This window comes from Eptesicus fuscus, chromosome 6 (genome assembly GCF_027574615.1).
Source record: "Eptesicus fuscus isolate TK198812 chromosome 6, DD_ASM_mEF_20220401, whole genome shotgun sequence".
In the NCBI taxonomy this organism is placed as follows: Eukaryota; Metazoa; Chordata; class Mammalia; order Chiroptera; family Vespertilionidae; genus Eptesicus; species Eptesicus fuscus.
Window position 1 is genome coordinate 27,940,712 of NC_072478.1, and position 25,159 is coordinate 27,965,870.

At 51.8% G+C, this 25,159-nt stretch overlaps 2 protein-coding genes across 4 annotated transcripts in view; one reads left to right on the forward strand and one right to left on the reverse strand.

Moving 5' to 3' along the window:
* ANKRD24 (ankyrin repeat domain 24) overlaps window positions 1-10,408 on the reverse strand; it is a 24,279-nt gene extending 13,871 nt beyond the window's left edge. Inside the window, 4 exon segments of the mRNA XM_054716915.1 lie at window positions 925-1,013; window positions 1,092-1,222; window positions 1,328-1,414; window positions 10,360-10,408. Of these exon segments, the coding sequence (XP_054572890.1) occupies window positions 925-1,013; window positions 1,092-1,222; window positions 1,328-1,414; window positions 10,360-10,404 (352 nt within the window). The 5' untranslated portion in view covers window positions 10,405-10,408.
* Window positions 10,409-14,073: 3,665 nt separating this feature from the next.
* SIRT6 (sirtuin 6) lies at window positions 14,074-24,625 on the forward strand. 3 transcript variants are annotated; one of them, XM_008150611.3, is made up of 8 exons: window positions 14,074-14,174; window positions 16,479-16,606; window positions 18,315-18,497; window positions 20,695-20,754; window positions 22,696-22,791; window positions 22,875-22,955; window positions 23,505-23,628; window positions 23,717-24,625. In XM_008150611.3, the coding sequence occupies exons 1-8, from the start codon at window positions 14,109-14,111 to the stop codon at window positions 24,056-24,058; spliced, it is 1,080 nt and encodes a 359-aa protein (XP_008148833.2). In that variant the 5' UTR covers window positions 14,074-14,108; the 3' UTR covers window positions 24,059-24,625. The 3 variants fall into 3 exon arrangements, with proteins under 3 accessions (XP_008148833.2, XP_054573480.1, XP_054573481.1); XM_054717505.1 differs by lacking the exon at window positions 14,074-14,174 and adding an exon at window positions 14,498-14,619; XM_054717506.1 differs by lacking the exon at window positions 14,074-14,174 and adding an exon at window positions 15,938-15,953.
* The last annotated feature ends 534 nt before the right edge of the window (window positions 24,626-25,159 follow it).

Below are 25,159 nucleotides of genomic sequence, written 5' to 3' on the forward strand. Positions count from 1 at the left end.
AGCTCTGACTGCTCCCCAAACTGTGTCAAGTATTTGTGATGACTCAGTTTCCCTGTATCTAGCAAGTCTCCAAACCCTGGTATTTCTCAAAACCATGCTACTCCCTGTGGTCAGACTCTCCGAAGCCCTAACTAGTCTATGTCCCAGACAATCTCATCTTAGTTACACCCCACCCCCCACCCACTCCTCAAGCCCTAGTGGCCCAGCTACTTCCCATATCCCTAGCCACTCTACATGCTCAGCCACACTGAAGCACCTTCTATGCCCCTCAGAATCCACAGTTGTTCTGTATGTCCCAGCTAATCCATACACCCTTGCTATCACATGTGCCAGCTATGTCTTGATACTCTACAAATCTGCAGTTACTCTACACATCCTGGCACAATGCCTGTTGCTGGAAGCTTCAGACATGACTATGCTCCATGCCTAGTTACTCCCTGAGCCCCAACTACTCCTTTTGGCTGTGAAGTATATATCAGTTTTTCCCTCAGGTCCCTAGTTAAGTCATAAACTCGAATTTCCTTTTGTTCCAGCTATTCCCAGAGCTCCAGCTACCTATAAACCCCAGCTACTCCACACACTCAGATACTCCCTCCAAATTGACTTATTATTCTCATGCCCTCAGCTACATCTCAAGCTCATATACTTCCTCTGTCCCAACTACTTCCTCTGATTCAACCACTACCTGAGTCCCAGCTGCTCCTCATCTACAAGTTAACTCACCTTGCTTGGAGATAGCCATGGTCCCTGTCCTTGGGCACTGGTAGCCTGGCATGCCCTTGTGACTCCCTGTGGACACTAAAGGGAACCCCTCCCCCCTTTTCAGCAAGACACTAAGGACATGAGGCAGGGCCGGGCTGGATCCCCAAGTTGGGCACCTGGTCTGAGTTCCTCCTCCCTCCCCTGGGGCCTGGTGGGCAGTACCTGCCCCGTCTGTGCTCATGACGTTGGCGCCGTGTGCCAGCATCACCTCCAGACAGCTGGCTGCACCCCTCATAGCTGCCAGGTGGAATCTGGAGGTCAGAGGTGAGGGGTAAGCAGCAGGGTGGCCACCCCTCAGCCATCATACCCCCCCGGGCATGGGCACTCACGCGGACTTGCCCTCGGGGTCCAGCTTCGTGGGCACCAGACCCTTGCGGACGATGAGGGAGGCCACCCGTGCGGCATCATTGTTCTCCACAGCCTGCAGCAGCCGCTCATCACTTTTGCCCCAATCCTGGCTCTGTGGGGCACACCCAGAGGACCATGGGGCTGGGCAGCCACTGCCCCCTCCCCCCTTCCCCTGGCAGGGGCTCTGGGCTCTCACCACCCGCCCCTGGGCACTTGCCTGGCGCCTGACTCTGGCTGCCGGCTTCGGGATGGGACAGGGACCACAGGGAGGGCAGGAGCCAAGGTCGGTGGGGCTGAGCCGCAGCTGTGGGGGGAGGTGGTCTTGGTGGGAGTCTGAGACAGGGTCCTCCAAGCCTGTGCCTCCCAGCATCTGTCCCTAGGCCCATCGCCCCACCGGTTCATCCAATACCCAGTGTCAGCATCCTCCCATTAAACCATGCCGGATAAGCCCCCAACATCTTTCCCCAAATTGCCCCCTATGCCTAGACCCCAGTATGTCCCTTAGTGAATAGCCATCTTCCCAACATCACCCTATCAAACTGATCCACACATCTTTCCAAACTACCCTCAGAAGTCTTCCCATAGGAACCCCTAAAATGTCCCTTTAAATGTCCCTCATAACCATCCTTTGCCATTTATCCTTCTACCACTACCCCTGAAATACCACAATTGTCCCCCAAATGTCCTCCAAGATCGGTTCCCCAAAACTGAAATGCATTCTAAAATGTCTCCCCAAAGTTCTTGATGTGTTTTCCAAAACTGTCCCCCCAAATGACCCCATCATCTGTCCCAAAAATATCCTCCACAAAATCTCTCAAATGTCCTCTGAAATTGTCCTCCAAATGTCAGTCTTTTTCCAAAAATGGTCCTGTAAATAGCATCCAAATTACCTCCCCAGATGACCCCATCCAAAACTGTTCTCTGAAACTGTCCCTTCAACAGCCCTCTGTATTATCCGGTGTTCCTATCTGTCCTCAAAGTCCCCATCTGTCTCCCCAAAAGCCTCATCCATCCCCCACCTCTGCCCCATCCCAGCTCATCCTTCCCCGGTCCGGGGGTGGGGGGGGTCTAGGCCCCTGTGTGATCAGGCCCCCATGATCAGGGGGAGGGGAGGGGCGGGGCAGGGGGAGAGTTAGGACCCCAGTCCCTCGGCTCCAGGCCCCTCCCCTGGCCTACCGCAAAGGAGGTGGCGGCGCACAGACACAGCTGCTTCATGGCATCCTCGGCCAGAGGGCCCGGAGGGAGGGGCAGGCACTGCCAGAGCTCCGCGACCTGGCCCAGCGGTGGTGCCAAACCCAGCACCGCCCCTTCCTCCCCGCTTACCCGCTTGCTTGCCCTCCTCCTGGTGTCCTTTCTCAATGTGGGGGGGCAGGGAGACGGCTGGGCTGGGCGGTGGGGGAGGGGCAGGACTGGGCGGTGGGGGAGGGGTGGGGTGGACAGGGAGGGGTGACCTGACCTGATGGCCCTGAAGAGATGTAGCCAGGGGGCTTGGCTCCCTCACCCCTGCAGGCTGCCCACTGTATCTCCCAGGAACTGCCTACTGTGTGGTCTCCACCTCCTTCAAGCCGGTTGGGGCTGGCAGGAGACTCTTGGCTTGAGCCCTGGACAGCAGAGCCTTCCACTGCCGCCCTGACATCCCGGCTCACTCATCAATTCATGCATTCACTCACCCATCATTCATTCACTGCCTCATTCATTCACTCAACCACCAGTGGGGATCTGCAGCTTGACAAACCTGAATTTGAATCCAGGGCCTCACTCCCTGCACAGCCACATGTACCATGTGACTCCACTAAGATACTTACCTGCTTTGGACTTTACTTTCCTCATCTGGGAAATGGGTTCCATAATAAACAGTAGCTACTGCAGAGGGTTATTGGAGGACCATATGAGATACTATATGCGAAGCACTCAGCACAGTGTAGTAAATGTGCCATAAATGTGGATTCACTCATCAAAAAAAGGTGTGGTTGGACCTGTGTGCATTCTAATGCTGAATCCTGGGGATGTAGGACATAGTAGGTGCTTAGTTAAATCCCTGAAAGACAGAGAAGACACAGCCTTTGGCTCTAAGTCCAAGGGGCTGGCTTGTCCAGAGAAGAGACTGAAATGGATCTCCTGGCTCAGGCCTCAGATTTCCAACTGCCCTTGGCCCGTCCTCCTGGAAGGCCCCCACAGTGAGCCAGGGGCACTGCTGTCCCCCCAGGGGCTCAAGCCAAGTTTTGGCATCACCTGACCCCTCTCTCTCACTGCACACCCCATCTACCAGCCAGCCCCACTGGATGCAAACTACGTTCAGGTCCACCCCTTCCCGCTGGTGGTCCAGCCCCATCACCAAGGGTTCCATTTGGACTTCCAGCTTTTACCCGGATCCCCTTTGCTTGTCTCCTGGCTTCCTAAAGCCGCACCAGATCCTCTTTCTCTCTCCTGCTCCAAAGCCGCCCGCGATCTTAATTTTCCCCCATGTGTCTTTCTTTTTTGTAATTTCTATTTTTTAAAATATTTCAAGAAAAATTATTTTAAATATAATAATGTTACATGCAATCCAGCGATCTTACTTGCATAAAATGCAGACTGCTCACAGGCCCGGGAAGTCCTGTGGCAGAGGATCTGCAAACAGTGATGATCCTCAGCCAAATCCCACCCCTGCCTGGTTTGTCAGGCTCAAGGGCTCAGAATGGATTTTACACTTATAAGTGTAAAATCATTGGGGGGGGGAGGGAGGGAATAAAAAGAATAATTTTTCATGACACGTGAAAATCATGTGAAATTTACATTACAGTGTCCACAAATAAAGTTTTATTGGGACAGAGCCATGCCCATCTATTAAAGATGGCCATGGCTGCTCCCAAGCTGCAATGGCAGAATTGAGGTCTGAGGGCCTAAGAAGCCAAAAATATTTACTGTCTGGCCCTTAACAGGAAAAACGTGCCCGCCCCTGTTCTAAACAGCCCCGCCCCTTGTCAGGTGCCTGAGCTCACCTCCCCCTACATTATTTCCGCTGGTCCAATCTGTCCTGCCGCAGCCTCCTCTCCGGGCGCCATCCCTCCGCTCCGGTCCACAAGGCTGATTCCTTTACTATTGTCTGCACTGGAAGCCACCCCTTCAGACAGCCTGCTCTGACCACCCTTGTCACTCTCCAGCCCTTTCGTAGGCCTTATTTCTCCTTCATTGCTCTTGTCCCCATCTGATGTCATACTGTGTGCCTTTCTGAAAACATTGGGTTTTTTTTTTCCATTCTGTTTCTTCATGGCCTCTCCCCTAGAAAGTCATTTCCACATGGGCAGGGATTTTGGTCCATCTTGGTTACTGCTGTATCCCTAGCAGGTACTGGGGATAGATTTTGCAGGGCCCAGTGCAAAAGGAAAACTCAGGGCTCCCTTGTTAAAAAATTATTAAGAATTTTGCCCTAGCTGGTTTGGCTCAGTGGATAGAGCGTTAGCCTATGGACTGAAAGGTCCCAGGTTCGATTCTGGTCAAGGGCATCTACCTTGGTTGCGGGCACATCCCCAGTGGGGGGTGTGCAGGAGGCAGCTGATCGATGTTTCTCTCTCATCGATGTTTCTAACTCTATCCCTCTCCCTTCCTCTCTGTAAAAAAAAATCAATGAAATATATTTTTAAAAAATTATTAAGAATTTCAAGGTAAGCCGAAACCGGTTTGGCTCAGTGGATAGAGCGTCAGCCTGCGGACTGAAAGGTCCCAGGTTCGATTCCGGTCAAGGGCATGTACCTTGGTTGCGGGCACATCCCCAGTGGGGGGTGTGCAGGAGGCAGCTGATTGATGTTTCTCTTTCATCGATGTTTCTAACTCTCTATCTCTCTCTCTTCTTCTCTGTAAAAAATCAATAAAATATATTAAAAAAAAAAAAAAGAATTTCAAGGTAAGCCCAGCTGGTTTTGTTTAGTGGTTAGAGCATCAATCCACAGAAGGGTTTCAGGTTTGATTTCCTGGTCAGGGGCACTTACCTTGGTTGAGGCTTGGTCCCTGGCGATAGTTGGGGTGCGTGTGGGAAGCAACCAATCAATGTGTCTCTCTCACATCGATGTTTCTCTCTCTCTATCCTCCTCCTTTCCACTCTCTCTCAAAATCAACAACAAAAATATCCTCGGGTAAGGATTAACAACAAGAAATTTCAAGGTAAGCCCAGCCTGTGTAGCTCAGTGGTTGAGCATTGACCTATGAACAAGGAGGTCATGGTTCAATTCCTGGTCAGGGCACATGCCCAGGTTGCCAGCTCAATCCCCAGTAGGGAGTGTGCAGGAGGCAGCCGATCAATGATTCTCTCTCATCACTGATGTTTCTCTCTCTCTTCCTCTCCCTTCTTCTCTGAGACCAATAAAAATATATTTTAAAAATTTTTTCAAGGTAAGGGGTGGGTGGAAGTGGGGGAAGGTATAAGAGGGATAAATGGTGATGGAGGGAAAAATAAAAGAGAAAAAAATAGCCCCAGCTGGTTTGGCTCAGTGGATAGAGTGTTGGCCTACAGACTGAAGGGTCCCAGGTTCAATTCTAGTCAAGGGTACATGCCGGGTTACGGGCTCAATCCCTATTAGGCGGTGTACAGGAGGCAGACAATCAACAATTCTCTCTCATCATTGATGTTTCTATCTCTCTCTCTCCCTTCCTCTCTGAAATCAATAAAACACACACACACACACACACACACACACACACACATATATTAAAAGAAAAAGATGACTATGTTTAAATAATAATAATAATTTCAGGACAGTGAGAACATAGCATTAAACCAAGCAAGCACCTAAGTAGGGCTTGACACACAGTAGGTGCTTAATAACTGTTTGTTGAATAAATATGAGAGAAAGAAAGAAAGAGATTGGTTTTCTAAGAAGCATTGAGGCATTGGGAGTCTATGAGTCTCTAACACCCCAATCTTCTTTCTTGTGGGATTTTTCAAAACCTGAAATAAGGGCAGCAGGTCAGTGGGAGACTACTAGGCTCAGCCCCAGTTAACTCCTATGTGATGGGTGGAAACACTGAGGCCCAGAGAGGGCGGGGAAAGGCCCGGATCAAGTATTGCCCCCTGCTGGGGCCTTGAAGAAAACACTGGTATTAGAGGAAGCAGAAGGGAGCGGGAGGCGGCAGAGAAGGACTGGAGCAAAGGTGTGAGGGCTGGACCGTGTGTGCTGAGAAGAGAGGAATAAAAGGTCCGCAGAGACATGAGGTGGGATCTCTGCAGTCACGGGTGTTTGCTTTCTTCCCTCGGGGAGCTGAACAAAAGCTGAACCTGACTCCTGCTGCCTGCTGAGAAACTGGAGCCGGGGGCGGAGGGAGGGATGGCAGATGCCCGGTGTGTGTGTTGGGGGGGGGGGGGGGGGGGGGAGAATGGAGGACAAGCTACTCCCCCAGGCCTCCCAGCTGCTGCTACAGCTCCAGTTCCCCCAGCCCAACCCAGGCGCCTCCCTGCTCAGAGCAAACACTATTCCCACCCCCCAGACACCCAGAGACCCTCATACCCAATTGGACATTTTAACACCCTCCAGTCCCCATTCTCTCCCCCTTGACTTTGTGCCACACACCTATCAAAACACACCCATGCCCTGAATTAGGAGTCTTTTTTATTTAGTTGCACAAAACTTTTTGAAAGATTTTATTTCAATATAATTCTGCTTTTGAAATTAAAGTTATTTGTTTGGCTTACTACTGGCTACAACTTCTCAGAAATTCTTGGGGCTAATGTGAAAAATTCAAGTTAGAAATCGATTCCAAACTGGAGGTAAAAATGTATGGTGATTCCACAGTAAATGAAACTGAGCTTATGTCATGTTTTGTAGGTTAATGAGCCATTTATTATTTTCTCTCTATTTCTCTCTCTCTCTCTTCATTTATTTTCAATCAATGCACTGGTCGCGCTCCCCCCGCCTCCGCCCCCCGCAAAAAAAAAAAGCCAAGATCATGTTCACAGCAATGCAGCCCTGGGAGAAGGAAGTCTGGTGTCTCAATTCCAAGCTGTGTGACCTTGGGCAAATTCCTTAACCTTTCTGGGCCTCCATTCCTCATATATAAAATGGGGATAATGCCCTGACCAGTTTGGCTCAGTCTGCCTGCAGACTGAAGGGTCCCGGGTTCGATTCCAGTCAAGGGCATGTACCTTGGTTGCGGGCACATCCCTGCTGGGGGGTGTGCAGGAGGCAGCTGATTGATGTTTCTAGCTCTCTAACCCTCTCCCTTCCTCTCTGTAAAAAATCAATAAAATATATTTAAAAAATAAATAAGTAAATAAATAAAAATAAAATGGGGATAATGAAAGCTACCATTTCATTAAGAGAATTAAATGCATTAACATCAGAAAAATACATGGTAAGGTATTTATAGTATCTGAATAAAAATAAAATGAAATAAAAATGAATTCAGCCAAAACTGGTTTGGCTCAGTGGATAGAGCATCGGCCTGCGGACTGAAGGGTCCCAGGTTCGATTCCGGTCGAGGGCATGTACCTTGGTTGTGGGCACATTCCCAGTAGGGGGTGTGCAAGAGGCAGCCGATCGATGTTTCTCTCTCATCGATGTTTCTAGCTCTCTATCCCTCTCTCTTCCTCTCTGCAGAAAATCAATAAAATATAAAAATAAAAATAAAAAAATGAATTCAATGACACTCAATTAAAAATGAATAATAAAATAAAATTAAAAATGAAAAGCAATGTTAAAATCAATCAATAAAACAAAATAATTTGAAAAAACTGAGGGAGGCCACAGAATGGGTGGCAACAGATCCAAAGTCACCCAGCTTGTCTGGGACAGGATTCTAACCCAGGCCACCTGACTTTAAAACCAGGCTTGTGGCCATGCCCCGTTTTCTGGCTTTCAAGAAGTCCTCGGGCTGGGCCCTCTCTGCCCTTAGCTCCCCCTTATGTTCTCTGCTCCACCCAGAAGAACCTGCTTATATTCCCGTATGTCCCTAAATCAACCAGGCCCGGCCCAGCCTCCGAACCTTTGCCCACACTGGTCCCCCTCCCCCTCCTGTCTGTCTTCACTTGTCTAAATCTTCCCTGTTCTTCCAGGTTCCTCTCCAGCGCTGCCCCCTCCAGGTAGCCCCTCTGATTGCTCTGGGCTAGGCCTGCCGATAGAAGGCCCTATCATTTGGTGGAAAGTCAGGCATATGCATGTTTGAGCCTCATGCTGCCACTTTGCTTTGTGTGCTCTGTGACTGGGAGAGGGGAGGTCACCTCTCTGGACCTGGCTTCTTCGTGCTGTAAGTGCGAAGTCAAGCCTGACCAAGGTCAGCACAAAGGGGCACTCTGACTCCAGATGCAAAGCCTCCCTTAGGTCTCTTAATCTATGCCCTGAACTGGCCCCCACATTGGCAGGGACTGGGGGGCAGGAGGGAGTGGGGATGACAGAAGAAGGAGCATTTCCCTCTGGAGGTACACAGTCCAAGATATAGTTTCAAGTCCTAGCTGGTTTGGCTCAGTGAATAGAGCATCAGCCTGAGGACTGAAGGGTCCTGGGTTCGATTCTGGTCAAGGGCACGTACCTCCATTGCAGGCTCTATCCCTGCCCCTGGTTGGGGCGCATGCAGGAGGCAACCAATCGATATTTCTCTCTCTCTGTCTCTCCCCCTCCCTTCCACTCTCTCTCTAAAAAAAAAAAAAAAAATCAATGGAAAAATATCCTCTGGTGAGGATTTTTTTTAAAAAGCTAGCTTTAAGGGAAGCCAGCTGGATCCCACCTCAGGGCCTTTGCACTGGCTATTCCCTTTGCCTGAAATGCAGTTCCCTCAAGTAAACACACAAGTCTCTCCTTCCCCTTCTGATCTTCGCTCTAATATCAGCTTCTTGGAAAGGCTTTTGCTGACAACAGGTTTAAAAGTGCAACCTAGCCCTGGCCGGTAGCTGAGGTGGTTAGAGCATTGTCCTGATACGCCAAGGTTGCAGATTCCATTGGTCAGGGCATATATAAGAATCAACCAATGCATGCATAAATAAGTGGAACAAATCAATGTTCCTCTCTCTCTCTAAAAAAAAAAAAAAAAGTACTTTAAAAATAAAATTACAACTTATTCATCCTACACAGCTCAGTTTCAATTAGCTGACAACCAGTTTAAAATTACAACCATCTCCCTAGACACTCCAATCCCCTTTCCTTGCTTTCTTTGTCTCAATGGCACAAAATATGCCTTTCCACTCATTTATCTTGTTTCGAGTTCATCTCCCCCACCCGGCTGTCAGCACCTGACGACAGAGATTTCTGCCTGCCCTACTCATTGCTGTTTGTTCTATGCCAAAACAGTGCCTGATGCAAATGTTTGCTGAATAAATAGTCAAAAGCAAGAGATCTGGTGAACACACAATACAATATACAAGTGATTATAGAATTGTACACCTAAAACCTATATCATTTTATTAACCAATGTCACCTCAGTAAGTTCAATAAATATCCCCCCCCCCCAAGGGTAGTTGGCAGCTTCATCATGTAAAATACTGACAATTAAATGTGACTTGAAAAGCACCTAATATGTGACAGTAACAATATGTAGATAATGACAGCATTGTTGTTTTTAATCCTCATCTGAGTACATGCTTAGAAAGAAGAAATGAGAGAGAGGGAGAGGGAGGAAAGGAGAGAGAGAGAGACCCGACATCAAACCTGCCACCCAGGTATGTGCCTTGACCTGGAATCAAACTGGCAACCTTTCGGTGCACAGGATGACGCTTAACCAATTGAACCACGCCGGCTGGGCTAAATTGTATTTTTTAAACAATTAAATTCCTTGAATGTGAAGTTGCTCTGACATGTGAAAAATAGAAAAAATTTGCCTATTAAAAACAAAAAAAAGAGATCAAGGTCCCCAAGAAAGTGAGTCCTCGGAAAATCAAGTGGTCACTGTAGCTAGGGAGAACAGAGATCTTCTGGAAGAAGTGTTATTGGAGCCAAGTTGGGAGGGATGGGAAGGGTTTGGTAGGCAACAGTTCTGGAGGAGGGCATTCCAGGCGGAGGAGCCGCTTAGGCAAAGGTATGGTGGCTGGAAAGCTCGAACAGGAGACAGTGAGGACATTGTGACAGCAGGGGGCAGTAGAGAGGAAATAAAGGGGCAAACTGGAGCCTGTGGGAGGTGAGGAACTATGGGAGAGTTTTGAACAGGGAGGACCCTGGTCCTGTGGAAGCTGCCAAAAGAACCTGATGGGCAGGGGATCATGGCCCGAAGGCCCAGTGGATCTTCAGCCAGGCTTTGGGGACAGCCACTGAGGTTGGGGGACAGCATGCATCCCAGTGGCCTCAGACTTACCTCTGTCTTCTTAAATCGAGCCCGGAGAGTCTTCATGGCCAGCATACAATGCTTCTCCTCAACCCAGGCCACCTGGGAAAGGCCGGGGGTCAGGGGGTCAGTCTTGGCGAGCAGGAGGGTCAGCAGCCTTCCCCTCCTCAAAAGGACCACTTCCTCCTCCCTGGGCCACCCTGGCCCTTGAGCAGGACACAGACATGCCCCATCTCCTGACTGCTGTGTGTCCATCAGCTGGTCGTTTCTCACATCTCAGTTTCACATCTCTCACCCTTAAAATAACGAAGATACCCCTCTTGACCAACTCATGGTTAGTTTTCAGTGAGGTCTGTAGCATTGGGTCAGCAAACAGTAGGGGCTCAAAAATGCACTTCACCAGTATTTCCTGTGGCCCAAGAAGATCAGGTTTTTTTCTGGTATCCAAACTTTTGACTGTGCAGTTATTTCTACCTAAAATGCCTTTCTTGCCCGGCTGGTGTGGCTCAGCAGTTGAGCATCGACCCAGGAACTAAGAGGTCAAAGGTTCAATTCCCCGTCAGGGCACATATCTGGGTTGTCAGCTCGATCCCCAGTAGGGGGCGGGCAGGAGGCAGCTGATTGATTATGTTTCTCTCTCATCGATGTTTCTATCTCTCTATCCCTCTCCCTTCCCCTCTTTCTAAAAATCAATAAAAACATATTAATAAAATAAAATAAAATGCCTTTCTTTATTCCTTCTCTGGTGAACTCCTATTCATCCTATGCAGCCCAGTTTCAAAATCCCATGTTCTGATTGATCAGTTTTGCCTCTCACCAGTAGGCAGAGCTCTAGCTTCTAACCCAGCCCTGGCTCCATAAGCTCAAAGTGTCTGGGCTAATTCCATCATCCTGAATAGTTAGGGGCTCTTTGGGGGTCAGGCCCAGAGCTGAGGCTCTTAGCACAGAGGCATGTTTCTTGGATAGTCAGAGAGAACATCCTTGCAGCTAAGTCCCCTTTTACCAGCCTGACTTCCGCATGAGTGAAAGCATGGAGGAAAGTCACCCAAGGCGGGAGGAGGTCTGGGTCGATGGTTATGTGCATGTATATGCACACACAAGCATGAGGCATGTGTGTGCATGCATGCCTGTGCACCTTGGCCTGTTCTGTGTTCCATACATGTGCAGGAATAGGTAGGTCAGACAGGTATACCTCGAGGGATGTTTTGCTAGATGTGGGGCTCAGGATCCCTTCCCGTGTCTGAGTGGGATTTCTGTGAAGGTGTGTCTTTCACCTGCCCACCTGACCATGACTTCTCCAACCCATCCTTCTTCCCCCCCCACCCCCAACCCATCCTTAAATCCATCTACCCACGCACCTGTGCATCCATCTTCCTACCTCAGGACTTGTATATCCCTCCACCAACTCACCCGCCCAACTCATCTTCTCATGGTCCTTCAGCACCCTTCCACCACGCTTCATTCTCCATCCATCACCCACCCACCCACGCACCTATCTACCCACCCATGTATGCACTCACCTAAACATCCAAAACCCACCCACCCATCTACTCATTCACCCATCGTTCATCCACCCTACACTGACTTATCAACTTACCATCCATCCACCCTTCCATAAATCCATTCACCCACTCATCCATCTACTGCCCATCCGTTCATTCATCTCTTCAATTTACTCCATTCACTCAATGTACCCCTTTGCTCACCACCCATCCGTCCTTTTTCTTTACCCCTGTCTAAAGGACTCAATCACACCCAGAGGAGAGTGTAATAAGACACCCACGAGAGGAGTCCACAGGTTGAGCAGGTGGGAATCTATCGGCTTGGGGGAGGGGGAAGTGCTCTCATCTAGGGAGCTGCTTCCCGGAAGAGGCGATGATCTATAAGCAGGGCCTGAAGGCCAGACAGGACCCTAAGCAGCAGGGAAGGAGGGTACACACCCCAGACGGACTAAGGCTGAGAAGTGGGAGGCGCATGCACGCACAAGTGCGTGTTTGTCAGGGTGCCTGGGTAATCCCTCGGTGTGGCCCCTCAGTGTGGGATACATACCGGCGCCTCCTTTCTCCCCCATGCTAGAGCTCAGGGGCAAGGAACCTGAGGTGCTAAGGGGAGCCCCCATCCCAGGCCTCCCTTCTCTCCTTCCTCTCCTACCTCCTGCAGTTCCAGGGACTCCAGCACCAGGCCGCTGTGTTCACTGCTGGCTCCGGTTACCCACTCCCTGCTGGGCCACCAGCTAGCACCAGCAACACTGTGCACTCAGCTCTGACACCCGATCAGCTCTGAGCAGGCGGCAGCCCCAGGGGGCCGGGGATGAGCCGAGGGAGGAGGCAGGTTGGCAGCGGGGCTGCCTGTTGGCCAGCGGGATCTAGTGGGAAGACACTGATGTTCTCCCTATCATCACCGGACCTACTTCAGTTTCTGGAATGAGCTACTCTCTTCTTCTTGTCCCAGCCTTGGCACTTGCTGTTTCCTCTGCCAGGAGCACTCTTTCTGTGCCCCACGTCACCCCCCAACTTGATCATTCTCCCCCTCTCACTCCTACTCACTCTTTAGATCTTTGCTATGACATCCCCTCCCCCAGGAAGCCTTTCTGGATGCCCCCGGGCTGGGTCAGGTGCCTCCTCTGAGTTTCCGCATTGCCTGGTGCCCTCATTGCACCTCAATCACACTGTCACCATTGCCCAGGCGCTGGTTTGTACCCATCGTTAGCCACAAGGCGCCACTTCTGTCCTCCAGTGTCTCCTTAGCACACAGGAGTAGGTGCTCCACACGTGTGGGGTTTTTTGTTTGTTTGTTTTGAGAACACATTTATTAAAGCTGGGGACAGTGAAACAAGGAAGGGCTTAGCATAGAAGAAGCAACAGCAGAGAGCTTGGGGATGGGGGGAGTGGGGGGGAGAGGAGGGACTGCTTGTTTTAGGAAGAATTGAGCCACTGTTGGCTCCCCGAGAAGTAACAGTCACAGGGACAGGAGTGAGTGGAGGCAGAGCTGCTGTTGGCTCACTGAAAAGTCAGAGAAGAGGGGGCCTTGGCGACAGGTTCAGGGGTAAGCCTGGGATGAGCTGCCACTGCCCACTGCTTCCCTGGTTGCAAGTCTCTGGGACCCTTAGAATTTAGGGGGGAAAGCAGGACTGAGAAAGAAATGGGGAAGCAAGGCGTGGGCAGGCTCCAGAGGGAGCCGCTCAGCACGTGCTGCTTCTTTTTTCCCCCCCAGCACGTGCTTCTTAAATGAGTCCTAAAGGCCACCTTCTCCAGCCTCTGGGTGCCCACGGGACCAGTCCTGCTGAGTGACCATCACCCACCTGAATAACAGTCAGATAACTGAGAGTGTCACCCGAAGTTCTCTCTAGTGGGGCTCCCCGCTTCACTTGGAATTTATAAACTTCTGAAATGTGCAATGGAAATGGAAGTCCGAGTCCTGGGACCCTTCTCTGTGACTGCATCCTCACAGGGGTGGGGGTGGAGGGGGAGCATCCGTTTACTAACTTATAAAAAGGGGAAATGGCTGTGTCCCCCGCACCAGAGGTGACTGGAGGACACGCACGTGGGCGGCCGCCCCCGCCTCCCGCGGGCTCACAGCCCCCCTCCCGCCCCACGCGAGCGGTGAGAAGAGAGCCGGCCTCTTTACCAGCAGTTAAAATGGCGCCTGAGGCGTCAGCGAGAGGCGCATGCGCCTCGGAGGGAGCGGCCGGGCGGCCCCTCCTCTACCGCGTCCCTCCCGATTTCCGGCGGAAGTGGCCTCAACAAGGGAAACTTTATTGTTCCCGTTGGGGGGCGAGAATGTCGGTGAATTACGCGGCGGGGCTATCGCCGTACGCGGATAAGGGCAAGTGCGGCCTCCCGGAGGTGAGCGTGGCCGGGGGTCCCCGAAGGCCGCCCCTTCCATGGCCGCGGGCCGGGTGGGGCCGGGCGGCAGCAGGGCGTTGGGACTATCTGGAGGCACCGAAGCTAGACAATGGGAGGAACTTCCCCCTGAGGAGGGGGTGGGGAGCGACGCCCCCTAGCGCGCCCGGGGACGCGCAGAGGCCCAGCCCGGGGCGGCGGGGCTGGTACCGAGGGAAGGGCCGCGTGGCCAAGTCCTGAAGTTCCGATGGGGTAGCCCGGGATGTAGTTCTCGGCGGGAGGCACTGCAGGGGCAGAGGCGGGGGGCGGGGGGCGGGATAAATGCACTTGGGGAACAGATTAAGCTAGAGTCAGGCGAGGGCAGCCCCCAAATGCCGGCCTGGGAAGTGGACTTGATCCTGTGGGCGATGGAAACAGGTTCTGAGCTGGGCAGGAACCTTGGATGGATGTGAGTATGTCAGGAAGACCCCTCCAGCTACTCCGAGAGAAGTCCCCTCCACATACTGAGACCTTGGGCTTGTCACTTCCATTCTGAGAGGAGTCTCCCCTTCTGTACACTGGGGCGGGGGCGGGGGGGGGGGGAGATTGCCCTCATCTCATAAAAGCTACTCAGTTCGTTCATGTAAGGAGCTCTCAGATGGTGTGAACCCCTCTGGAAGCCCTGTTCCTCGCCTGCCTGTGTTGGCTTCATTCCTCAAATATTTATTGAGCACCTACTGTGCACCAGGCCACAGCAGGGAACAAGACAGACAAAACCCCCTCATTCCAGGGGGAAAAGAGAGAAGCAGCAAATAAACATAAGAAGTGGGGCGGGAGCTAAGGAGAGAGCCTAGGGAGGAAAGTAAAGCTGGCCGCGATGAGCGCTGGGGGCTGCATGGAAGCCGGGTGGCCGGGAGGCATCCCTGAGGTGGCTTTTTTCAGTGTTTTCTGTTATGGTGAAGTACACCTTTCATAACATTTATCATCTTAATGTACACTTACAGTCAGTGGCATTAAGTATATTCATGTTGCACAGCCATCCCCACCATACATCTCCAGAACTTTGTCATCTTCCCAAACTGAAGCTCAGACCTCATGAAACCCTTAACTTCCTATAGCCCCTGGCACCCATTATCTACTTCCTGTTTCTATGGATTTGATTCCCTTAGGAACTTCTTAAATTGGAATCACACAGTATTTGTCCTTTTTTTTCTTTTAATCCTCACCCGAGGATATTTAAAAAAAATTTTTTTTCTTTATTGATTAAGGTATTACATGTGTCCTTATCCCATTACCCCTCCACCACCACCACCCCCCAACCTGAGGATATTTTTCCATTGATTTTTAGAGAGATTGGAAGAGAAAGGGAAAGACAGAAACATCGATGTGAGAGAAACACATCAATTGGTTGCCTCCTGCATGAGTCCTGACCAGGGCCTGGGCCAGGGAGGAGCCTGCAACCGAGGTATGTGCCCTTGACCGGAATCGAACCCAGGACTCTTCGATTCGAAGATCAACGCTCTATCCAACAGTCGCCACCCAACCTTTTGGACCTCACGGACTGCCAGTGGTCCTCGGATCACCGGTTGGCGACGCTGGCTCTATCCACTGAGCCAAACCTGCTATGCTGTCCTTTTTGTTTGTTTGTTAACCTCACCCGAGGATTTTTCTTCCCATTGATTTTTAGAGAGTGGAAGGGAGGGGGAGAGACAGAGAGAGAAACATCGATGTGAGAGACACACATAGATTGTTTGCCTCCTGCAGGTGCCCTGACTGGGGCTGGGGATTGAGCCTGCAACCGAGGTACAAGCCTTTAATCAGAATCCAACCTGAGACCCTTCAGTCTGTGGCTGACGCTCTAACCACTGAGCAAAACAGCTAGGGCAGTATTTGTCCTTTTGTGTCTGGCTTCTTTCACTCAAAAACAATGTCCTCAAGGTTCATTCCCATTGTAGCGTGTGTCAGAATTATGTTTATCCATTCATTCACCAATGGATACTTGGCTTGCTTCTATGTTTTAGCTGTTGTAAGTAATGCTACTGCGAACCTAAGTGTATAAATGAGGTGTCTTCTGAACCAAGACCTAAAGGAGGTGAGGGAGTCTAGGAAAAGAGTATTTTAGGCAGTAGGCCACAGGGAGGACTTGGGCTTTTGCCTGAGGAAGGTGGGAGCCCTGGGGGGCTGTGGGCAGAGGGGGGACATGATGACAAACTGCCTTTTTGGATTCACTCCCATCAAAGCAAGGGCAGCTCAGTCTGCGGCTAGTGGCCTTGCAACTGTGGGACACGTTTTGATCACGTCACTGCCCTTTGCTCTCTCACACAACAGATCTTCGACCCCCCTGAGGAGTTGGAGCGGAAGGTGTGGGAGCTGGCAAAGCTGGTGTGGCAGTCCTCCAATGTGGTGTTCCACACGGGCGCTGGCATCAGCACCGCCTCGGGCATCCCTGACTTCAGGTCTGTAGGCGTGGAGGGGAAGTCAGGCGGGACCTGCTAGCTGCTGAGGGCTTCCCTGTGAGCCACAGAGACCCAGGCATCGGAATCCAGCCTGCTGCCTCCCCCCGCGCTGAGTCGGATCCTCCATTCCCTGGGAGTTTGGGATGGGAAAGACCCCTCCCTTCAGACTTGACCCTTTAAATCACACCCAACATTTCGCTGTCCATTCCTAGCTACAAGGGATGCTGGGCTCACTGTGCAGAGCTAACTATCGGTACTATTACCCTAGAAAGCAGGGAGATTCACATCAGGGACAATTAGCTCCACACTCGCAAGTATTTTTCTATCAGACCTGGTACCGGGCAAGTGGCTTAACCCTTTGGACCTCAGTTTCCTCAGCCATAACTGAGGGTGTGAAATCTGATAAACCACCCTAATCTTCAGGCAACCTGTGTGACAAGAATTTTGGAGCTGAAAAGCAAGGTTCTCAACCTGGTGGCCCCCGAGTTGCTCCTGTAGTTGCTGAGTTTGCAACCCTGCCCCAAAGGGCAGGCCTATTGCATTTATACTATTTTCCAAGTCCTCTTGGGCCTCCAGTAGCAGAGGAGCAGATTCCTTGGAGGAATGTTAGAATTCTAAGGCATGAATTCCCCCCACTCCTTCTCCATAACCTGCCCTGGCTCCCCATTGCTACACAGGAGAGTTCCAGGACCTTCCCGACCCAGCCCTAGGTTATCTCTTCAACCTCCCGCTCCCGTTGTAGCTCCCAGACCACTTGCATTTCCCCAAACTCACAGGCTGTTGCCAGCACCCCAGGCCTTTGCTTACCCTTCTGCCTGAACTGCCCTGCCCTGCCCTTCCCTCTCACAGTTTAAGAGACAGCTCAGCCTCCTCCAAGAAGCCTTTCCATAGTCCTCACAGAGCCCTCACTGCCTCCACCGGGCCAGCCCAGCCCACAGGGCTGAAGGGTCTGTGCCCACCAGTGTCTCCCCTGACAAGACCAAGGACTCCTTGGGCAGGGCCTGGGTCCCCTGGGTCCCCAGCATCACCCAGCACAGGGCCAGGCTCTGCAGCAGCAGGAAGTGTTGGTTGAATTGAATAATTAATTTTTGCCCTTGGTGTACACTATTCTCTCTTCCTCCTCCTCTTCCTCCCTCTCAATCTCTCCCCCACTTTACCCCTTTGTCTATCTCATTCTCTCTCTCTGTCTTTCTCTGTTTGTCTATCTTCAATTCTGTCTGTCTCTCTTTTTAAAAAAAATCCTCACTGGAGGATATGTTTTTATTGATTTTTAGAGAGAGAGAGAAACATTGATCAGTTATCTCTGTATGCTCACTGAATGGGGATTGAACCCACAACCTAGGTGTGTGCCCTGACCAGGAATCGAACCTACAACCATTTAGTGTACGGGAAGATGCTCCAACCAACTAAGCCACCCAGCCAGTGCTGTCTGTCTCTTTTTTAAAAAAAATTGATTTCAGAGTGAGGAAGAGATAGCAACATCAATGATAAGAGATAATCATTGATTGGCTGCCTCCTGCACATCCCCTACTGGGGATCGAGCCCACAATCCAGGCATGTGCCCTATCAAACCGTCACCTCCTAGTTCTTGGGTCAACGCTCAACCACTGAGCCACACCGGCCAGGCTGTCTGTCTCTTTTTATGTCCCCCCCCTTTCTCTGACCCCTAAACTTTTTGTCTGCATCTCTCCCCACATGCCACCCTCAGAGGCCCCCATGGCGTCTGGACGATGGAGGAGCGGGGCCTGGCTCCCAAGTTCGACACCACCTTCGAGAGTGCACGGCCCACAAAGACACACATGGCGCTGGTGCAGCTGGAGCGGGTGGGCCTTCTCCGCTTCCTTGTCAGCCAGAACGTGGATGGGCTGCACGTGCGCTCTGGCTTTCCTAGGTAACACCCGGCTCCCTCTCTGCACCTCGGTTTCCTTATTTGCAAAATAGAGGTTGATGGCAGCCCCTCCCTTGAGAGGGCGATGTGGCAATTCAGCAAGGCCACAGGGGAAAAGCATTTCCACTTAATAGGATTTCTCCAACCAGAGCTATCTTTGTCAGTGCTTCCTGGGCACATCTCAAGAATTCGGGTCCTCCTTTTTCAGGTCCCAGGGTGGCTGCAAAATCTCCCTTGAGGTGGGGAGGAGGGTGGTCAGGGTCTAGGATTTGCAGTTGCATTTATTTTATTTTATTTATTTTTAATATATTTTATTGATTTTTTACAGAGAGGAAGGGAGAGAGTAGAGAGTTAGAAACATCGATGAGAGAGAAACATCGACCAGCTGCCTCCTGCACGCCCCCTACTGGGGATGTGCCCGAAACCAAGGTACGTGCCCTTGACCGGAATCGAACCTGGGACCCTTCAGTCTGCAGGCCAACGCTCTAGCCACTGAGCCAAACCGGTTTCGGCTGCAGTTGCATTTTAATATTCGTCTTTATAACTTTCATTCTGAATGTGAACACGGGTTTCGGGCAGAAAGGTCGATTCCTTAATACCAAGTGTGTCGCCCTCCCTCCCCACTTTCCCTGATCTTACCTTTGGGGACAATGAGAGCCCCAGTTCATACAAGTAGCCAGACCCTCCACAGGCAAGGGGGGCGGGAAAGGACTTGTCTCTGCTTGCAAAGGAGGATGAGGCAGCCGTCCTCTTCGCTTCTGAAATGGGCCTGAGTCCTAACTCCAGGCCTCTGGCACAGAAATAAAATTTCTCCAGGAGTCAGACAGCTCTTCTGACCTAGAAATGTCTCCAAGTTCTGGGCCTTCATCCATTTCAACATGTAAAGACCTAAGAAAGCAAGACCCCAGCCTTCCTGGCTGGGTGACCCTGGGGCCCTATTTGGGCTGTAACTGCTGGGCACCTTCTTATCCCTCCAAGCAGAGTAATTCACTAGGTAGGTGGCTACAGACCTAGCCCTTAGGGCACGTGCAGACGTTTCTAGAAATGAAGGCAAACGTTTTCTCACCATATAGCAAATACACTCCCGTGGCACAGGTGGTTAGGGCTTCTACAAGAACCACAAATCCAGGCCCTACACCTGGACAACGTTGAGCTGGAGTGTGTAGGTGGATGTGACAGAGCCACCCAGAGATAGAGGGGAGGGGACAGGAGTGTATTTGGTGATTTCAATGCCTTCGGTTTCCTGACTGATGGATTTTCAGTCAGCTCCCTTGCCTCCACCCAGGCCACTCCCCGCACCCACTGCTCACTTCTCAGTGACACCAGTCTCAGTGTGCATACTGGGGAGACACCAATCCCCCAGCAAAATGGGCCACATTCAACAACTATTGAGTGCCTGCTGCCTGCCATACACAGTTCTAGAGGCAGGACATAGCATACCAGACAGACAGAAAGCCCTGCCCTCCTGGCTTACGCTATAGTGGGAAGGAAACAGGCAGCAAACAAGATAAATAAGCATGTTAAATTCTGTGTCCAACAGTGATCATTGCCATAGAAGAAAAAGAGAGGGTTGTGCAGGGTGGAGTGTGTGGGGAGTTGCAGCTTTTAACAGGGAGGTCAGGGTGGCTATGACATTTGAGTAGGGACATGAAGGAGGTGACAGAGGGAGCCATAGGAAAGAGCCTTCCAGGCCTAATAAACTTCCTAAGAGTGGACACTGTCATCCTATTTCACAGATGGGGATTCAGGCACAGAGAGGTTAAGTGACCTGCCCAAGGTCACACAGCAGGGAGTCAACAGTTCGAGGAGTTGATTTCATATTCCTCTGTGTCAAAGCACATGTCCAGAGCCACCTATCACCTCAATTTCTTCCTTTGCAAACTGGGGATTAGAATTCCCATCCTTCAGACCTGGTGACGTTGGAAGGTTCCACCATGTTTATTGGTGGATTTTGTTCATAGAATGGGCTGCCCAGGCCTGGAGGTGGGGTCAGCTGTGGGGTTAATGAATCCTTGGGCTCCAAGAGGTTGGGCCAGCTGCCCACGGTTGCACCCCTGGAGGAACCAGAAAGAGGGAGTCCATGGATCCTGTGGATGAGGGTTTAGGTAAGGCTTCCTGGAGGAGGAGGACTTGGCACCAGACCCGAAGCCTCAGGATTCAGGGAGCCCACGGCACCACCAAACCTCTTCTCCTCCCACAGGGACAAGCTGGCAGAGCTTCATGGGAACATGTTTGTAGAAGAATGTGTCAAGTGTAAGACGTGAGTGTCACAAGGGCATGGGGGCAGGCAAGGTATGGTGACCCAGGCCCGTTTTTTGTCACTTCCCAGGTTGGGCTCTGCAACAGGGCCTTCTGAGTTGAATCTGAGACCAAGAGACCCAGGATGGGGGGACAGGACTGGGGGGTGACCCTGGGGGTGTGGGGCAGCAAGGCACATCCTACTCCTGGGGAGGTGTATTCATTTCCTGTGGCTGCCACAAGTAATCACAAACCAAGTGGCTTAAAACAACAGAAATGTATGTCCTCACAGTTCTGGAAGCTAGAAGTCCAAAACCAAGGTGTTGGCAGAGCCATGCTCCCTCTGAAACCTGGAGGGGGATTCTTCCGACCTCTCCAGCTTCTGGTGGTTTCTGACCTTCTGGGCGTCCCTTGGCTGTAGATGCATCACTCCAACCTCTGCCTCTTTGTCACATGCCCGTCTTCTCCGTGTCTCCGTTCTTACAAGGATACTAGTGTTGGACCAGGGCCACACTACTCCATTGTGACCTCATCTTAACTCATTACAGCTGCAGTAACCCTCTTTCCAAATATGGTCACATTCTAAAGTACTGGGATTCGGACTCCACCATACCATTTGGGGGCACACAATTCAATCCATAACGGTTGTGGGTTGATGGGTGTGACCCCAGGTCCGAGAAGGCTGAGCCAGAGCCCTTCCTGGAATAAGTGGGCTCTGGGTGTGTCTTCCTCTGTGGGGGAGCAGCCTCACAGATACGAATAACTGTGGGATGTCAGTGGCCGGGAGCGTGACCTGCCCACACCTCCTGTAGGTGGAATCTTGGGGACTGGGGCACAAGTGAGACCCCTCCCCCACTTGTTATAAAAAAAATTTCTCCATATTTATTTTGAAAAATGTTCAAACCAATGGAAAACTCACAAGAATGTATGATGAACTCATACTTAACCTAGACCAGGGGTTAAACATTCCTGTAAAGGGCCAGATGGTAAATATTTTCAGCTTTGTGGGCCAGACTGTTTTTCTCATGACCATCGGCTCCACTGTTGTAGTGCAGAAGCCACCATAAATGACACATAAAGAAATTGGCATGGCCATGTGCCAATAAAACTTTATTTATAAAAACATAACAGGAGGGGCAGATTTGATCCATGGGGCCATAGTTTGTCTGTCACAATTTGTCTTCCATTCTCTCTGTTACCATTATTTGCTGTGCTATTCAAGAATAAGTGGCAGGCTTCCTTATCCTTTGCCCCAAAACCCTTAAGATATTTATCTCCCTCAAGCTTCAGTATCCTCTTCCCCAGCTACAGTGTAGTTATTTTATATATATATATATATATATTTATATTTTTAATTGATTTCAGAGAGGAAAGGAGAGGGGAGAGAGATTAGAAACATCAGTGATGAGCGAGAATCATCGATTGGCTGCCTCCTGCATGCCCCCCACTGGGGATCGAGCCAGCAACCTTGACTGGAATCAAACCTGGAATCCTTCAGTCCGCAGGCCGATGCTCTGTCCACTGAGCCAAACCAGCTAGGGCCACAGTGTAGTTATTAAAGTTGGGAAATGTAAAAACCATGCAACATGATTCCGTCTCCAATTAATATTCCCAGTGCTCCCATCGTTGCTGTTTTTCTCCTCGTCCAAGATCCAAGCCAGGGTCACACTTTGCATGCCACTGTCACTTCTCTTTAGTCTCCTTTGTCTAGAACAGTTCCTGGCCTTTCTCTGTTTTCCATGCTGTTGATGTTGCGAAGCAGCTGTTTCATGGAAGGCTCCCTCCCTGCCCCTCCTCTGGGCATGTTGAATGTTTCCCTGTGCTTAGATTCTAGTCATGTAGCCCCTACTTCCCTGGAAGAACAAGAGTCCCCCCAAATGAAGAACCACTGGGTGGGGCCATAAGGTGGGAAGGTGGTGGGCTTCACCAACCCCCACCATCCCTCTTTCCTCCTCCAACGTAGGCAATATGTCCGGGACACTGTGGTGGGCAGCATGGGCCTCAAAGCCACTGGCCGGCTCTGCACCATGGCCAAGGCAAGGGGCCTGCGGGCCTGTAGGTGAGTAACCCCTGTCCATGCCTTGGGTTCCCGGGGAGGCGGCAGGTCTCCACACTGACTCCCCCTAACCCTCACCATCGCAGGGGGGAGCTGAGAGACACCATCCTGGACTGGGAGGATGCTCTGCCTGAGCGGGACCTCACTCTTGCTGATGAAGCCAGCAGGTCAGACGCCCAGATGAGCCCAGGGTGGGGCAGGCAGGGAGAGGGGCAAAGCACAACCAGCTTCAGCACCGGGCAAGGAACTCCAGCTCAGAGATGGAGTCAGGAGAGTCTTCCTGGAGGAGGCAGCTTGAACCCTATTTGGGCATTGATTTCCCCTAATAATGGCAGCAGCTAGGTACTAGCCCTCTTACATACCTGACCCTGGCCAGGGGCTTCACCGACAAGGTACTCACCACAGCCCAGGGGGTTCTACACTGGGCCCATTTTACAGGCAAGGAAACAGACTTCAGCAAGGTGACTCCTCTGTCCAGTGCTACCCACCCAGGATTCAACTCGGGAGTCCAAGTATGGAAGGTCCCGCCCACATCAACAACTCCCCTCTGCCAACAGTGGAAGGGAAGCCACAGGGGCAGGTTTTAGGGAAGCTTGGCCTCCCAGGGTGCACCTGGGCATGTTGAGTTTGAGATCCCACCCCCAAGGGTGAGGCAGGAGAAGGGCTGCAGAAACCCTTGTAGAGAGGCTCAGCCTACCCCCGCCTCCCGGCCCCAGGATCGCGGACCTGTCTGTCACACTAGGCACCTCCCTCCAAATCCGGCCCAGCGGGAACCTGCCGCTCGCCACCAAGCGACGTGGAGGCAGGCTGGTCATCGTCAACCTTCAGCCCACCAAGCACGTATGTGTTGAGTCCACCCTGACCTTTCCCCCCCCCCCAGGACCCGATGAGCCCTCTGCCTCCGCCTCACGCGTCCTTGCCCCAGCAGGACCGCCAGGCTGACCTACGCATCCACGGCTATGTAGACGAGGTCATGACCCGGCTCATGAAACACCTGGGCCTGGAGATCCCCACCTGGGACGGCCCCCGCGTGGTAGAGAGGGCGCTGACGCCCCTGCCCCGCCCGCCCGCCCCTAAGTTGGAGCCCAAGGAGGAATCCCCCACCCAGTTCAACGGTCCAGCGCCAGCCAGCCCCAAGCAGGAGCCCACAACCGAACCCCCCACTCAGCACAATGGTTCTGGGCCCGTCAGCCCCAAGAGGGAGCAGCTGGACAGTCCTGCCCCCCGCAGGACCCCTAAAAGGGTGAAGACCGAGATGCTTCCCAGCTGACCAGGGGGACCGGGAGGGCGGGGTTTTTTGTAGAAACCGTGCGTTTGTTTTTTTCTTACCGGTCTCACTTTGTTACTTGCCTCTGTCCTGGGGCAGGAGATCTCAGGGCAGTGAGAGCTGTGCTGCAGTCCCGAGGGCAAACTTGCCCTCCATTGGGGCTTCCTTTAGCTCCAGGGGCCTCTGGTAGGGGTCTGGGGAGGAGCAACCCTGCCCTGGACCCTGACCTTTGAGCTGACACCGCAGGTACCTTCTCTGCTCCAGCCCACGACTCAGGATGTTTTTTGGGGGAGATGTGGCCACACCCTCAGTTTCCAGCCTAAACAGAAATTAACTTTCTCTGCTCCTTGGGCCTTCACACCCCCAACCCTTGCCTCCCCCAAATGGCCTTCACAGTTCCTCCAGAAGGGAGAGGGGCAGACCCTCCATTTAAGAGCCAAACTTCCTGGTGGGACAGACAATAGAGGGTTGCACTGCCTTTGGACTGAAGGGAAAAGGTGGGCCCACCTGGCTCTTCCACGCTTCCAGAAAAGTCTTCAGTGCAATAAAAGCAGAATTTCTTGCATCTGAGTCTGTGTGTAACACCCACAACCTTGCACCAGGTCCTAGGCCCTGGGGAAGGAATATGTGTTTCCCGCCCCCCCATCGTCAGCCTGAGCTTCCATGCAATCCAGATGAAGGGCAATACCAGCTGCCGGCATTCCTCAAACTTTCAGTTTGTAATTGTGTACCTATTTGCATGGTTTCTAAGTATTTGCTCTCACTACTAGGCTGTGAGCCACGCAAGGAATGATCCTTTGGTCGCGATTGCATCCCTCTGACACCTACGCAAAGGGGCAGGGCTGGGGTGACCCCTTAAGAGCCTAGGTGAACCTGGGTTCCACCCCAACCCAGCTGTAGCCTTAGTCAGGTCCCTTCACTTGTGATACCTCAGTCTCCCTGGGTGAAAGCAGGGTGGGCAGCCTGTCCCTCAGAAGGCGGATGCCCTTGAAGGGCCTCTGGAGGCCGGCAAAGACACCAGGACCTCGTGCTCCGTCAGCTGCCGCTCTCCACGGTGCTGAAGACATGCCTGGCGCCTCCTGGGCTGCCTCTCCAGCCTGGGTG

Coding starts and splice junctions, on each gene's coding strand:
- SIRT6 (XM_008150611.3), top strand. CDS start 14,109: ATGTCGGTGAATTACGCGGCGGGGCTATCGCCGTACGCGGATAAGGGC. Junction 20,755..22,695: donor GAATGTGTCAAGTGTAAGAC/GTGAGTGTCACA, acceptor CCTCCAACGTAG/GCAATATGTCCGGGACACTG. Junction 22,792..22,874: donor AGGGGCCTGCGGGCCTGTAG/GTGAGTAACCCC, acceptor TCACCATCGCAG/GGGGGAGCTGAGAGACACCA.